This window comes from Schistocerca americana, chromosome 2 (assembly GCF_021461395.2).
Source record: "Schistocerca americana isolate TAMUIC-IGC-003095 chromosome 2, iqSchAmer2.1, whole genome shotgun sequence".
NCBI classification, from domain to species: domain Eukaryota; kingdom Metazoa; phylum Arthropoda; class Insecta; order Orthoptera; family Acrididae; genus Schistocerca; species Schistocerca americana.
The window spans coordinates 431,073,617-431,089,799 of record NC_060120.1 but is presented as its reverse complement, the minus strand read 5'-3'; the positions used below and the strand labels follow the sequence as shown (position 1 = coordinate 431,089,799).

The 16,183-nt window shown below is 45.6% G+C and overlaps 1 protein-coding gene across 1 annotated transcript in view; it reads right to left on the bottom strand.

Moving 5' to 3' along the window:
- The window catches only part of LOC124594072 (putative inactive carboxylesterase 4), an 86,951-nt gene extending 71,500 nt beyond the window's left edge, over window positions 1-15,451 (bottom strand). The window contains exons 1-2 of the mRNA XM_047132422.1: window positions 15,390-15,451; window positions 15,161-15,323 (exon numbers count right to left, since the gene is read on the bottom strand). Of these exons, the coding sequence (XP_046988378.1) occupies window positions 15,161-15,323; window positions 15,390-15,451 (225 nt within the window). The remainder of the gene's footprint in view (window positions 1-15,160; window positions 15,324-15,389) is intronic.
- Window positions 15,452-16,183: the final 732 nt, after the last annotated feature.

The window sequence follows — 16,183 nt, the reverse complement described above, 5'->3', positions numbered from 1 at the left end:
GATGCTAGTCTCTATAGAGCAATGAGTCCCATGTGAACACAAGCACCGAAGTCAACATTACCTTCCTTTAATTGGGCCAACTGGTGGTGAATCGAGGAAGTACAGTACATACTGACGAAACAAAAATGAGCTCTAGCATGGAAATTAAGCGTTTCCGGACACATGTCCACATAACATCTTTTCTTTATTTGTGTGTGAGGAATGTTTCCTGAAAGTTTGGCCGTACCTTTTTGTAACACCCTGTATAATAATATAAAATTTAAGTTCAAGTAGCCTAAAGTACATGATTCCACGAATAAAAGTGAGCTCAACTATCAGTCGTGCCGATAAGCTGCCTGTGGCTTTTTTAACTCTTTGATCTGTTGGTCCACGTCGGTATCGCTTTATCGCCGGCAGCGTTGTCTGTGCTTTCAGCGCCTCAGTTTTATCTTATCTCGAGACTGCCAGTTGACAAAGTATTTACAACCGTAAAGCTGATCCGCAGAAAGTGGCAACAGCTGTCATCTGCTTAATCTGGTCGGTATTTAAGAGGCATCTCTCAAGCAGATAATATTTACTGGACCAAACAGATAAGTGTCTCCTGTGGACACTACGGATGCGTTGCTCTGTAAAACGAATCGCAAAAGATATTGTACGCCAGTATTGTAGAATTCGCCATAGGTAGAGATCTTCTGTAAAATTTAAACCATTTTGAAAGTGCTATGCAAAACTGATAGAAACTAATAAGAGCTCAGTATATTGGTTTAGCGGAGAGAGGGTTTCACTAGCTACCATATTCGTTGATACAACCAAGGCTGCTGACTTTAGTTTAGGTTCGCTGAATTTCCCTTTTCTGCTTGCAGGAGCACTCAGTATTACTATGCGGTATCTTCCTTCTGGGGTTACACGATAAACATTTTGTGCTGGTATATCATGTTGTTGATGGAAATTGCTCTGTCAAACGAGGCATTAAACTCTGCGGTGCCCTTGGCGGTAAGTAGCCTGTGTGCTTGCCCTTCGTTTCATCCAGAACAACACATCACACAACAGAAGTAAACATTTGAGACTTCGTAACAGGATGCAGGAATTTAACGTCATAGGCAACACTTGCCCAAAGCTTATTTCCTTAATTTACTTTTAAGTAATACATTTTTAAAACCAGCTGACTGCTCGGAATATATACCAGATTTATTACCGCAATTAACGATAGCGCTTCGACAGACCTTTTAAGAAATCATTGTGCTCTGAATCTAAAGCTTTTTAAGTGAAGGAAAAGAAGTTCGATGAAACAGATATGACTTATGATACAATTTCTACTGCTTCAGTCATTAACTAGCACGAAACGTTTCGGCAGCATGCTGTCATCATCGAGAATATTAGAGTTGCATTATATTAATCAGATTAATGTTTTGTGTATGTATCTGAAATTCACCTGCATGCTGCCGAAACGTGTCGTGCTAATTAAATATTAGTGAAAAATGACTGAATCAGAATAAATTATTCCATAAATTTACACTAATGTCGTGTATCTCAAACATTTCCATATTACAAGGATAAATTTAATTTTAAACATGTACGATTGTTTGTCTTTGGTGATATTACACTTTCCACACACTGGAGTGCTGGCAACTGGCGAAAGGTGTATTGCCTAATCGTAGATGTAAACGGAGATATAGTTGACACAGCAAAGTTCCGACTTAGCAAACAAAAAAAAGTTTCATTTATGTGATGGACTGACCTCTCTCCATAGACGCGGATTTTGTGAGCATTAACCTTGCTATTGATTTCTTCAGAAGGAAGAATTTCCTAGAAAACGGATTTGGCCATATTTTCTAACACAGGAACACTGACAATATTTTGTGAAATTGGAAATCTACAACATGCTATGTTCTACACTCCGAGAGCATTCTGCTTCTGGCAGTAAGCATCCGATAGTTAGTAGTTTGGCTCCTGGTTCTCGCTACTCCCAAGAAAGGGGAAATTCGACATTCCTATGTGTTCGCTCTTTTGTGGAAACAATAAGCTGCACGACAGCGTTTAACACTGGGGTCCCAGTACAGTGGACCAAGTTCTTCTTTTACAGAGTATGTATAGTGAGAATGTTAATACTGCAGGGGCGATTAACTGAAGTAGCCCTCCACAGTACTGTTTCTGGGAATGCTTGTCTACCTTATGGGAGAAAGACACAACGAAGCATTTTTGTTAGACTAGGAGTCAAATGAATTGGTATTTCGTATGCAGGGTCTAGCTGTTGAAGCCGTTTCATCAGCAGCAGGACGGAGTGCCAGAGAAGAACCTCTGGTGTTATCTTGCATCCAGCTTTAAAATATAAAAAATACCTGACAGACGGAATGTGTCTAAAATCACATTCTCTGAAAACTCCTTCCCAAGTGTTTCAACTCTTGCTACGACAGAATATGCCAGCCTCTGTAGTGCAGCTCAGCTCCTTTGAGTCAAGTAGGTACTGTCCTTTATGAAACCTTCGGGAGTGTTTTAAATCAACGCACACGTCAAAACTCCTGTCTGGCTGGTATCGCGCTCCTCGACATACTCTGTGGTTGCAAAGTAGGGCCGCGCGGGATTAGCCGAGCCGTCTAAGGCGCTGCAGTCATGGACTGTGCGGCTGGTCCCGGCGGAGGCTCGAGTCCTCCCTCGGGCATAGGTGTGTGTGTTTGTCGTTAGGATAATTTAGGTTAAGTAGTGTGTAAGCTTAGGGACTGATGACTTTAGCAGTTAAGTCCCATAGATTTCACACACATTTGAACATTTTTGCCAAGTAGGAGAGTGCAAAGATGGATCTCAACAGGATTTATCCATTGTTTGGATATCAGTCCTCATCTACAGCACTCAAGTCCAAGTAAAACTCTTCTGCATATCGGGTGGCTTGAGCAAATGAGCGACAGTAACAGCAAGTTGAAAACCTGTAGCTAGAGGAACGAAATACTCCGCATAGGGGGCGGTACCTTCAGATATCACCTAGAATGGTTAGTGTCGAGGGCACTGAATCGCACATGTGCCCAACACACGTTTTAGAACTGACTCAAGCTTTTGAAATGTAACTTCTGTCGCTCGTTCTGAAGAACATAAAATGAGCTGTGTTTGGTGTACGAGATTAATTTCTTTTTCTGTCCATTTTATGTAATTTATTTATTTTCTCGGGACCGGTGGAGTCAAAGCGACGCGATTTTTGAGCGAGACTCTAATTATATGTATCACCGATTATGGCTAAAAACAATAATGTAAACTATAACTCTACGACAGAAATATGTAACACATGAAGCCAAAGGCTCTACACCACTATTAGAAATTCCTGTCCAGAATAAAAGGAATGTGTTAACCGATACCTTTCAATTTAAGTCTGATATCAGATTTATTAGTCATATATCCCAGTTCAGGCTGCAGAAGAATGCACACTTGTTGTGCAAGAGATAAAGAAGCGATACTGAGGTACAGATAGGTTTCTTCTCGAGTGTATTCGGAGTGAAAACAACAGTTCATATTCAGTAAAGTGAGATCGTAAACGATAAACTTCATCAGCGACACACATAGTTAGAATTTGCAAACGCTTGTATAAGCGTCCACAAGAAATATGCGAGGTGATACTTAAAAATGTGACATGGTAGATAACAGAGAGACAATAAACGAAGTGTTCAAGCATTAGTTTCTGAGTGTTAGTAGCTATAGCGATTATTCTCATACTAAGTACAAATGAATTCAGTTTCGCCACAAAATCCTCGATTATAATACCGCCAAGGAAATTTTTCTTTTGTCGTCGGTACTAAGATAAATAATATTCGCTTTCGCTGACAGTAAGTGTATTGAAGCAATGAGCTCCTCACTTTTAGGAGACTTCTTTCCAGTAACTATGTACAGTGATTCCAGAATGATGTACAGTGAGCTTTATTGCAGCTGAGGGACAAACTATAAACTGCAACCCAAGAGATGTTACTCACTGGCGTATTTGTTAATTTTTTTTACACTGCACGACTCGTCTTTCGCAATCATGCGTGTGTTATCTACAAATAGAATCGCTTTATTAATCATCTTGTCATGTTTAGTGGCAATTCATTAATGTATATTTAAGAATTAACCGTAATGTCTCCTTCATAGCTTAGAGGTCAGTACGTTTGACTGCCAAGTGGAGGACCGGGGCTCAGTTCCTGGTACTAGTAGGGATTTTCCCTTGGTGTGAGGACTGGAACGGCGCACGCTCAGCCTTGTAAAGCCAACTGAGTAGCTACTTAAGTCGGGAGCAGCGGCTAAAAATGTCTGGAAAATGGACACCGCCTGGGAAAGTCACGTGCTGACACCATCGCCCTTAATACCACAGGCGAATGATGCGGTATAGCAGAAGATACTACGGCGGCTGGTCGGCGTCACGTCGTCCTCTGGGTCTGATCGGGAGTTCAGTTCCTGTTTTATATCAGCCAAAACGCTATGACCACTGCTCACCGAGAGAGTAAATGTCGCCTGATGACGATGTGGGCGTGTGACGTAGTTAGGAAAGCATATAAGCCCAGCACAAACGAATGTGAAATCATTCTAGTGACGACACGGGACACGAATGCGGAAATCCAGTGACATAATCGACTTTGACAAAGAGAAGATTGCTTTGCCGCTGTGCTTGAGAGCAAGCATGTTGGAAACGGCGAAGATAGCCTGCAAAAATAGTGGTTTAAGGACGCTGAAACCACGAGCCGGTGGCCAGATGTTGGTTGTTCAAACATGTTATCAGAATGTCGTGGTCTGAGGTTCGTCAGCTCAGTAAAACAGGATAGACGGTGATCTGTGGTAAATCTGACAGAAACGTACACCGCTAGTGCAGCTACATTTCTGAGCATACCGTTCAGCGCACAGTACTGAACTTGGTGCTCTGCGGCAGACGATGTCTACGTGTCTGCGTATTGACCCCACGACATCGTCAGTAACCACTGCGTTAGGCGTGCAGTCTTCTAGATGTGACCGTACGTCAATGGAGACGTCTTCCCTGGCCGGCTGAATCACCTGTATTTGTTACCCGTGGTCGGTGGTGGTGTCTGGAGTAGCTCAACATCCAGGCGAAAGGTTGCTGGTATCTCGAACCGTGCCCTTTGGGGCAGTATTATGCTACGGGACCTGTGGTAGTAACCACAAAAGCGTAATGATAGCTGTGTACTACATGAACGTTATTGTGGATTAGCGGCACCCCTTGATGCTTGATGGCTTCCCCAGCGTCTAGCAGGAGAACTGACCATACTACGAGGCCAGAATGGATCTACAGTGGTTTCAGGAGCGTGATACTGAGTACACGTTAACGTCTTGGGCACTAAATTCGCCCATTTGAGCCCTATGGAACATACCCGGGACACTGTCGCGCATCAGGTTCGCGCCCATATAGCACTGGCCCGAATTTGTGGACGTATCCGCAATTAAGCAGTTGGTCATTACACCGCTTTTCTCTCCTAAGAGTGATCACGCACATTTTCTCAGGTGTTTCAGTAGATATTTGGAGTTTCGTTTTTGCATTGTGTAACTGGTGTCAATCCAAACAAATACACTTCATCACGTCTTTCATACGACGCCCATAGTCGACGGAAAGCGAATACGTAGAAAGAAAGATATCATTTAGTTAAAATATAGCAGTTCAGCAACTGGAAGCAGTTATTCCATAAATTATCTGGGAGTAGGCATTAGGAGTGATTTAAAATGGAATGATCATATAAAGTTGATCGCCGGTAAAGCAGATGCCAGACTGAGATTCATTGGAAGAATCCAAAGGAAATGGAATCAGAAAACAAAGGAAGTTGGCTACAGTACACTTGTTCGCCCACTGCTTGAATACTGCTCACCAGTGTGGGATCCGTACCAGATACGGTTGATAGAAGAGATAGAGAAGATCCAACGGAGAGCAGCGCACTTAGTTACAGGATCATTTAGTAATCGCGAAAGCGTGACGGAGATGATAGATAAACTCCAGTGGAAGACTCTGCAGGAGAGACGCTCAGTAGCTCGGTACGGACTTTTGTTGAAGTTTCGAGAACATTCCTTCACCGAGGAGTCTAGCAATATATTGCTCCCTCCTACGTATATCTCGCGAAGAGACCACGAGGATAAAATCAGAGAGATTAGAGCCCACACAGAGGCATACCGACAATCCTTCCTTTCACGAACAGTACGAGACTGGAATAGAAGAGAGAACCGATAGAGGTACTCAAACTACCTCCGCCACACACCGACAGGTGGCTTGCGGAGTATGGATGTCGATGTAGATGTAGAAAGCGTCGTATTGTTTCCCTTTACAAACAAAATGACTTTTAAATACTAATTTTACGTGCGCATGCGATAGAGCAGTCCCAGATTCGTCTAGTGCGATATTTGTATGAATAGGAACAGTAAAACTCGAAGAATAAACAACAGTCCACCAGTGACTCAGTAGCGCTGCATGCTTGGCAGTGGGTGTCAGCGCAGGCCAGGACACTTCGGTCGCTGCTGAAGTGCTGCTTATTCTTCGATTGTCCCTGTTGATATAAATATCGCACTAGACTAATCTGGGATCGCTCTGTCAATGGGTACGTAAAATTTCGCTTTTAAAATCTTCTTGTTTTTTGCAGGAAAGAAACCGTCGCTTTCTGTCGACACTGTCGTCGCATGAAAGACACGATGAGCTGTATCTGTTTGGGCTCATTCCAGCTACACAATGCGGAAACGAAATTGCAAATATCCGCTGAAACACCAGAGGAAATACGCCTCACGGCTCGCAGGAGAGACGCCCTGTACAGCGTGCTTAAAAGTATTTGCATTGAATGTCTAAGGGTGATAGACCACCTCATGGGGAAATATTTGTTAGAGACCAATTTTGTTAGAGACCAAATGTTCGCTGACGCTTCCCGCCATCCTGGATATACTCCTGTGAGGCATCAGGATGTAGACGCTATGCAGTGCGCGTACGCAAGTTCTGTTGTCTATAAAAAAAGTTACCTGCTCCGTGTGAAAGGATGCTAGGCCAGGCCCTGAATCGCTTCTAAAATACCTTTCTCCGCCTAAAGACACTCATTTTTAAGGTTTGCTCATTGGAAATGGCTCACTTTACTGGGGTAGGTCCTATACAGATGCAGCACACCTGGTTAGTACAACCTACTAGTTCGATGATCTCCCAGGGCTGACGAATGTAATTAAATCGCACCTAGCATCATTGAGGAACATCAGTGAACATTTTATCTCCGACAGAAGTTATTCCCAATGGCGTCATTTATCACTCCTAGATGTTTGTTTCAATACTTTGAAACACCACGGACATGTTCACTGAGGTGACATGAGTCATGGGACACCACCTAATGTCGTGTCGGCCATCCTTTTGCCCAGCGTAGTGCAGCAATCCGACGTGGCATGGACTCAACAAGTCGTTGGAAGTTCCTGCAGAAATATTGAGCCATACTCCCTCTACAGCCGTCCATCACTGCTAAAGCGTTGTCAGTATAGGATGTTGTGCACGAACTGACCTCTCTATTATGGTCCACAAATGTTCTATGTTATTCACGTAAAGCGATATGGCTGGTCATTCGCTCGAACTGTCCACAACGTTCTTCAAACCAATAGCGAAAAATTGTGGACTGGTCGAACGACATCATTGATTGAGAACGTGAAGCCCATGAATGGCTACAAATGTTCTCCGAGTAGCCGAACGTAACATTTGCCAGTCAACAATCGGTTCAGTAGGAGTAGACGGCCCAGTCCATTCCATGTAAACACAGCGCACGCCATTATGGAGTCTCTACCAACTTGCACAGCGGCTTGTTGACAGCTTGACTCCATGGCTTCGTGGTGTTTGTACAACACTGGAGCCTAGTATCAGCTCTTACCAACTTAAATCGGGACTCATCTGACTGGGTAACGTTTTTCAGTCCAACTAATATGGTCACAAGCCCAGAAGGGAGGGGGGGGGGGGCTGCATCCGAAGTCGTGCTCTTAGCAAAGGCACTCCTCGGTTATCAGCTGACATTGTCTAATAGCACCAGGTTTCGCCGCACTGTCCTAACGGATACGGTCGTCGTGCGTTCCATATTGATATATACGGCTATTTCACGCAGTGTTAACACCGACAACTCTACACAAACGACGCTGCTCTCGGTCGCTAAAATGCTGCTCTCGGTCATTAAGTGAAGGCTGTTCGGCACTGCGTTGTATGTGGTGAGAGGTAATGCCTGAATTGTGGTGTTCTCGACACACTCTCGACGCTATGGAACTCGGAATATTAAATCCCTTAACTGTTTCCGAAATAGAATGTCCCATGCATCTAACTCTAACTACCATTCAGCGTTCAAAGTCTGTTAATTCCCGTCGTGCGCCCATAATCACGTCGAAAACCTTTCAAAGTGAATCGCATAAGTATATCAAAAAAAAGGTTTGCATCACATCGGTTCCGAGAGTTCCGGAACCTGTACTGAAAATTGGAATAGAGATCAACATAAACATCATTTCCGACCTTTTTATTGCTCATGAAAACCACACATTGCATGTTGTACCACCATACATCGAGACCTTCAGAGGTGGTCCAGATTGCTGTACACACCGGTACGTCTAATACCCAGTAGCAGGTCCTCTTGCACTGATACATGCCTGTATTCGTCGTGGCATACTATCCACAAGTTCATCAAGGCACTGTTGGTCTAGATTGTCCCACTCTTCAACGGCTATTCGGCGTAGATCCCTCAGGGAGGTTGGTGGGTCACGTCGTCCATAAATAGTCCTTTTCAAACTAACCCAGACATGTTCATGTCTGGAGAACTTGCTGGCCACTCTAATCGAGCGATGTTGTTATCCTGAAGGAAGTCATTCACAAGATGTGCACGATGGGGGCGCGAATTGCTGTACATGAAGACGAATGCCTCGCCGATATGCTGCCGAATTGGTTGCACTACCGGTCGGAGGATGGCATTCACGTATCATACAGCCGACACGGTGCCTTCCATGACCACCAGCGGCGTACGTCGGCCCCACATTATGCCGCCCCAAAACAGCAGGGAAACTCCACTTTGCTTCATTCGCTGGACAGTGTGTCTAAGGCGTTCAGCCTGACCGGGATGCCTCCAAACACGTCTCCGATGATTGCCTGGTTGAAGGCATATGGGACACTCATCGGCGAAGAGAACGTGATGCCAATCCTGAACGGTCCATTCGGCATGTTGTTGGGCCTATCTGTAGCGCGCTGCGTGGTTCTGTGGTTGCAAAGATGGACCACACCATGGATGTCGGGAGTGAAGTTGCGCATCATGCTGCTTATTGTCACAGTTTGAGTCGTAATACGACGTCCTGTGGCTGCACGAAAAGCATTATTCAGCGTATTGGCGTTGTTGCCAGGGTCCCTCCGAGCCATAATCCGTCGGTAGCGGTCATCCACTGCAGTAGTAGCCCTTGGGCGGCCTGAGCGAGCCATGTCATCTACTGTTCCTGCCCGTCTGTATCTCTTCCATGTTCGAGCAACAGCGCTTTGGTTCACTCCAAGACACCTGAACACTTCCCTTGCTGAGAGCCCTTCCTGGCACAAAGTAACAATGCGGAGACGATCGAACCGCGGTATTGACCATCTAGGCATGGTTGAACTGCAGACAACACGAGCTGTGTGCATCGTTCGTGGTGGAATGACTTTAACTGATCGACTGTCGGACCACCTCTGTCTAAAAGGCGCTGCTCATGCTTGGTTGCTTACATCTTTGAGTGGGTTTAGTGACATCTCTGAGCAGTCAAAGGGACTGTGTCTGTGATACAATATCCACAGTCAACGTCTACCTTCAGGAGTTCTTGAAACTAGGGTGATATATATATATATAGTGTCTCACCCAACTCTGCCACCTCAAATATCTCTGGAACAACAATAGATATTCAAAACGGTTTCCACCAACATGACTTAGGAAACCAGTACTATGCGAAATGTTAAAACGTAAACAAATACTATTTTCAGCGCAACCTTGTGTATCTTTTAAATGGACACCCCCTATTATTTCGTATGCAATCAATAGCAAGAAAAATTACAAAAATAATGGGGTTGGTTGCATCGCAATACGTCAATTACATCCCTGGAAATTGCGAAGCGAAGTTGACGCTTGAAATAAATGAAGCACACAGCTAGCGCACGCTCTGACACTCAAGCATGCACCTCACGTTGCCTGCGTCAGGGACTCACACAATGGGAAGGTATGCACTATCCACAAAAATAAACAAGTGACACGTCCAACGCAAAGTTACGTTTTCCAAATTGTAAATGCATGTTTATGTTAGCGAAATGACAACTAGAGCTACAATTAGAGATAACACACTTGAATTCACTTTGCTAAGCACTTTTACTAGTGCCCTGTTCCCCACAGAAACTGTATTGTTGTGCATTACATCCAGCATAGAAAATACACCCAAACCTTGACCAATGAAACTGCGGCACGTAAATATATTTTCGAAGTGCCGTCCGTTTGCATCAATAGACGTTTGCAGGCGGGTAACGAGAGAGTATTGCACAGATTGTAGAGTTTCTACGGATATTGCCTCACACGCCGCAGTAATACGATGTTTCATATCCTCTACTGTCGTTGGGGGTTCTTGATACACTGTGTCTCTCACTGCGCCTCAGAGAAAGAAGTCCAATGGCGTCAAGTCGGGGGGCTTTGCCGGCCATCGCACAGTACCTCCCCGCCCCATCCATCTATTTGGAAATGTCGCATCTAGAACGTCTCTGGCAACTTTTGCATTGTGTGCGAGGCATCCATCATGTTGGCACCACAGAGTTTCCAGTCCTAGATCTCGCACGAGGAGCGCTAGTGTGTGTCGAAGAAATGATGCATATCGCTGTCCATTCAATGTTCCACGGTAAAAATAGGGACCTACAATACAGTTAGCAATAATACCGCCCCAAACATTGACACTCCACTGTCGTTGATGAGTAACTTGGCGAATCCAATGGGGATTTCGCACGGACCAGTAGATCATGTTCCGCAGATTCACATTACCATGATGTGTAAATGAAGCCTCGTCCGTAAACAACGTATTGCTTAGGAATACTGGATTACCTTGCCACTACTGAAGTGCAAAACGACAGAATGCAATGCGAGATCCAAAGTCATTCCCGTACAGTTCTTGGTGCAGTGAGATATGGAACGGATGGAACTGATGCCGATGCAAGATGCTGCACACACTACTGTGGCTTATCCCTACACCTCGTCCAATTTCTCGTACACCCACCTGAGGATTGCTTGCTACAGCAGCCAGAACAGCAATTTCGTTTCCATTGCCAGTCGCTGGCGTTATACGTCGACGTTTTGTGGGAGCCCAGCTTCCTGTTTCCTTGAGTGTCTTGCAGATACTGCCAGTGGTTCAACGTCACGGACACCGCCGATCTGGGTAGCGTTCAGCATACAGTGTCACAGCTGCGGTTGCATTTCTGTGACATTCACCAGAAGTTAAAATAATATCTAGTTTTTCTTCATTACTGAAGGCCGGAACATCGACTAGATGACGGCAAATGTAACAAGAAAACAGGTTTTAATGTGGCAACGTATGTGACTTACGTTACGGTATGAGAGCAATTCAGAAGACCAGGCCGGCCGGGGTGGCCGAGCGGTTCTAGGCGCTACGGTCTGGAACCGCGCGACTGCTACGGTCGCAGGTTCGAATCCTGCCTCGGGCATGGATGTGTCTGATGTCCTTAGGTTAGTTAGGTTTAAGTAGTTCTAAGTTCTAGGGGACTGATGACCACAGAAGTTAAGTCCCATAGCGCTCAGAGGCATTTGAACCAGAAAACCACATTAGGAGACACTTGTACACTGAAGGTAGAGCGTGCTGTGGTGATATTGGTATGTTTACGGCAGGATACAGGTGCCAGTGCAAACAACCCCTGCTCTGAGCACAGTATTACCTGCGATGCATTACGTCAGAAACTGTGACGCCATTGCTATCCTTTACAAGTCACATATTTCAGCACTTATGAGATTTAGAAACTTGAAACCAAGTGTGTTACCACTAACTGTACCTTTAGTTGTCGTTTAGCAACAATAAACATTATGCGCAGGACATCCATCATTTTGAAAGCGCATTATTTGACTCATTATAAGAGGTGGACCGGTTCAAGTAAGGTACAGCTCAAGAAAGGGCTAAATTATGCCCCATTAGGAATGCCATCAGTGAAATATGGGTCAATGATGTGTTGTCATACAATACCACACCATACATTAACACTCCACTGACGTAGTACGTCAATCACATCGCAATTATCGGCAGCGTAAGGTGCACGGCCGCATCTCGTGGTCGTGCGGTAGCGTTCTCGCTTCCCACGCCCGGGTTCCCGGGTTCGATTCCCGGCGGGGTCAGGGATTTTCTCTGTCTAAAGGCTGGGTGTTGTGTGCTGTCCTTAGGTTAGTTAGGTTTAAGTAGTTCTAAGTTCTAGGGGACTGATGACCATAGATGTTAAGTCCCATAGTGCTCAGAGCCATTTGAGGTGCACGCTTGAGTGTCAGGACGAGCGCTAGCTGTGCACTCCCTTTATTTCAAGCGCCAACTTCGCTTCGCAATTTCTCGTGATGTAATTGACGTACTGTGATGCAACCGACGCCATTATTTTTGTGATTTTTCATGTTATTGATTGCATACAAAATAATAAGGGGTGTCCATTTAAAAATACAGAAATTTGTGTTGAAAAAAATATTTGTTTACGTTTTAAAATGTCGCATAGTATTTGGTTTCCTAAGCCCCCGACGTACGTTCATGCCAGTGAAACCCGTTTTTGAATATCTATTGTAGTTCCAGAGATATTTGAGGTGGCAGAGTTAGGTGAGACACAGGGTGTCTCACCTAAGGGTTTTGCAAGTATGATGTATGATGCGAGCACTGGTTCCATCGATGCTTGGGAAGAAATAGTAATACCCTTGCTGGTAGACTGTGCCCGCAGGCGCCTGGCTCGGACAATATGGCAGATAGCGTATCAGTTTCAAATTAGAAACAACTAACTTAGCTAGTAGCAGTCCTGGAAAGAAGAGTGAGAAAGTGTGGTAGTTCGTGTTACCAAAAAAAACTCATTAATACTGCCATTTATGAATTATTAGTGTGCGCCTCTGCGTTCTCTTGTAGGAAAAAACTGTAGGTACTATTGTTAGTTGGTTAGTTGTCATTTCCGGCAAAAAAAAAGTGTCGCGGTGTTATTCACATACCTATCATATGTTATGGTTTAGCGTTCGACTCTGTGCGCGACTCTGTGAGCAGATGCTAGTGTGAACTATTAAAGGCTGCAACAGCTTCTTCGGACTTGTTTCCAGAACCGATTTAGTTTATCCCCGATTAAAACTGACAATGTCTGCCACAGTACTGTAGCAACGCACTTGTAAAATACCGCCTACATGCAGTCCGCCTCCGCAGCTGTATGGCCAGCGCGGCCGACTGGCATGCGGAGAACCCCGAGCTCAATTCCCCGAACTGCCAGGGATTTTTCCTTCGTGAGAGCGCTGGAACGGGGAGCACTATGGACCTGCTTGACCGAGTGGAAGCGGTTCCATGGTCAAGGAAGCCGACAATGACTGGCGGATCACATCAGATCTCTCTCTGTACATACTCCGCAAGTCACCGTACGGTGTGTGGCGGAGGGTATCCAGTGCCGCAGCTAATCAGTTTCTTTACTGTTCCACTCGCAAACAGAGCGAGGGAAAACCGCCTGTCTCTGTGCGTCCGTACAAGCCCTCATTTCTCGTATCTTATCATCGTGATCCTTACGCGAAATCTATGTTGGCGGCAGTAGAACTGTTCTGCACTCAGCTTCAAATGCTGGTTCTCCAAACTGTCTCAATAGTATTCGTCGAAAAGAGCGTCGTCTTCCCTCCAAGGATTCCCATTTGAGTTCTCAAAGCATCTCCATAACATCTGCGTGTTCTGCTAACCTACTGGTAACAAATTTAGCAACCCGCCTTTGAATTCCTTCGATGTCCTTCTTTAAACAGACGTGGTATTGATGCCAAACGCTGGCAAGAGTAGGTCACACTAGTGTCCTACCTGTAGCCTCGTTCACAGATGAACGACGTTTCCCCACAATTCTCCGAAGAAACGAAAGTCGACTATTCGCCCTCCCTACTAATTGTAAGACTCTCACCTGCTCGTTCCATTCCTTATATCTTTGCAACGTTGTGCCCAAACATTTAAACGACGTGACTGTGTCCAGCGGGACACTACTTAAGCTGTACTCGAACGTTGTAGGTTTGTTTATCCTACTCATGCTGATTAAATGACATTTTTGTACATTTTCTACATTTAGAGCCACCTGCCATTCATTACACCAAGTAAAAATTTTCTCTAACTCATCTTGTATCATCCTACTCAACTTCGACACGTTGCCGTTAACCATATCATCATCAGCAAACAACCGCAGATTTCTGGCCACGCTGTCCACCAGATCACTTAAGTGTATAAAAAAATAATAGCAGCCCCGTCACACTTCCCTGGGGCACTCCTCACGACACCGTTGTCTCTGATGAACACGCACCGTCGACGACAACATACTTGTTTCTATTACTCGAGTAGTCTTCGAACGCCTCACATATCTGAGAACCTATTCCATATACTCGTATCTTCGCTAATGTCTGCAGTGGGGCACCGTGTGAAATGCTTTTCGGAAGCTGTTGCCCTTCATCCATAATACGCCGTATATCATGTCAAGGAAAGGAGATGCTTTCTAAAACCGTGCTGATAATGGGGCAGAAGTTTTTCCCTCTCGAGAAAATTTAGTGCATTCGAACTCAGAATGTGGTCAAGGACTCTGCAGCAAGCCGACGTTAGTAATAATGGTCTGTAATGTTGCGAGTCTGTTCTTTTGGCCTTCTTACATACATGAGTCACCTGTCCCTTTTTGCAGTCGCCTGGGACTTCGAGCTTGATGGGAGATTTGCGATAAATGTAAGCTAAGTAAGGGCCGGTGCCGTAGAGTACTCTTCGTTAAACCGAACTGGGATTCTATCCGGATCTTTCGACTGCTTTTCAACCATGAGTTGTTTCTCTACGATGACACCATTCTCAGAATCTGACACGGCGGTCGATCGGGCCCTATTGGCCGTTCTAGGGCCAGAACGCGGAACTTTATATGTAGGGGAAATCAGTGACTCAAGAAGCGAGCCCTGCGGCACTTTTCGGCTATTCAGCTCCCAGGTCAAAAGGTGGTACTGCGAGTGGGAACGATACAGACCTTGAAACGCAGTTCGCGAACGGGCGGCTTGGCGTACGGGATGCCCTGGAAGGCGCAGTAGACGGCGCCAGAGGGCGCCCTGGCGCGCCGCCCCCGCAGCACGCCCTGCGCCGTGGTGACGGTGAGCGCCGCCCCCGCGCCACCCAGCGAGCTGGCGCTGGCGCTGCGGCTGAGCGGCGGCCTGTCGTCGCCGGAGGCGCTGGAGGCGGTGCTGGCGCTGCGCTCCAGCCGGCGCGCCGCCGCCTCGCCGTTCACCGCCGCCTCTGCGAAGCTCCTCCTGTTGCCACTCATGCTGCTCGCCGCTGTCTGCCCGCTCCACTGGCGCCTCGGTGCTCCACCTGCGGCTCTGCCTTATCTGCTGGCTGCCGCGCGGTGTCCGCTAAACCGACCGTGATCGCGACACGGCGGCGGGTGTGGCGTCTAACGTGCGCTTATCTTTAATTTATCGTACCTATCTTGTTTGCGCTCCATATTAATTCCTCTATCTATATCCGTTCACCCCTACACGCTTTCAACCTTCGAGTCAACAGTGTGATACGTGTAAACATGCGCACTGTGATGACTAAGCCGTATTGTATGCATTTTCTGTAACGCAGCCGCCCACAAAAATATGTGTACGCTCGGGAATTCCAAACTGAAACACTACCTAGCAGAATATCACCACCCGGCAGCCGTAAACTGTCACCTTTTACTGATATTGTTTATTCTTTTCTTTGGTAGTAAAACCTTACAGAGTGAGATGCTTTTCCTACACAAAGATAAAAAAAAAATCCTATCGTTTCCTTACTAAACACTGCGCAACATGACTAAGGAATACCAAAATGGAACTGCCTATTCTTTCGGGGGGACAATGGGACGATATTCACTCGAAAACGACAAGAATCTGTCATTTGTGGAAACCGTGAGAGGAAAATTCAAGCTGCGAAACTTTCTGTGTTCCGTCAAGCCTTTAAAATTATGGGAATCATAAAAAGATAAGAATGTAATGGTTTTTCTTGTAAAGAAGTAACTTGCACATTTTTG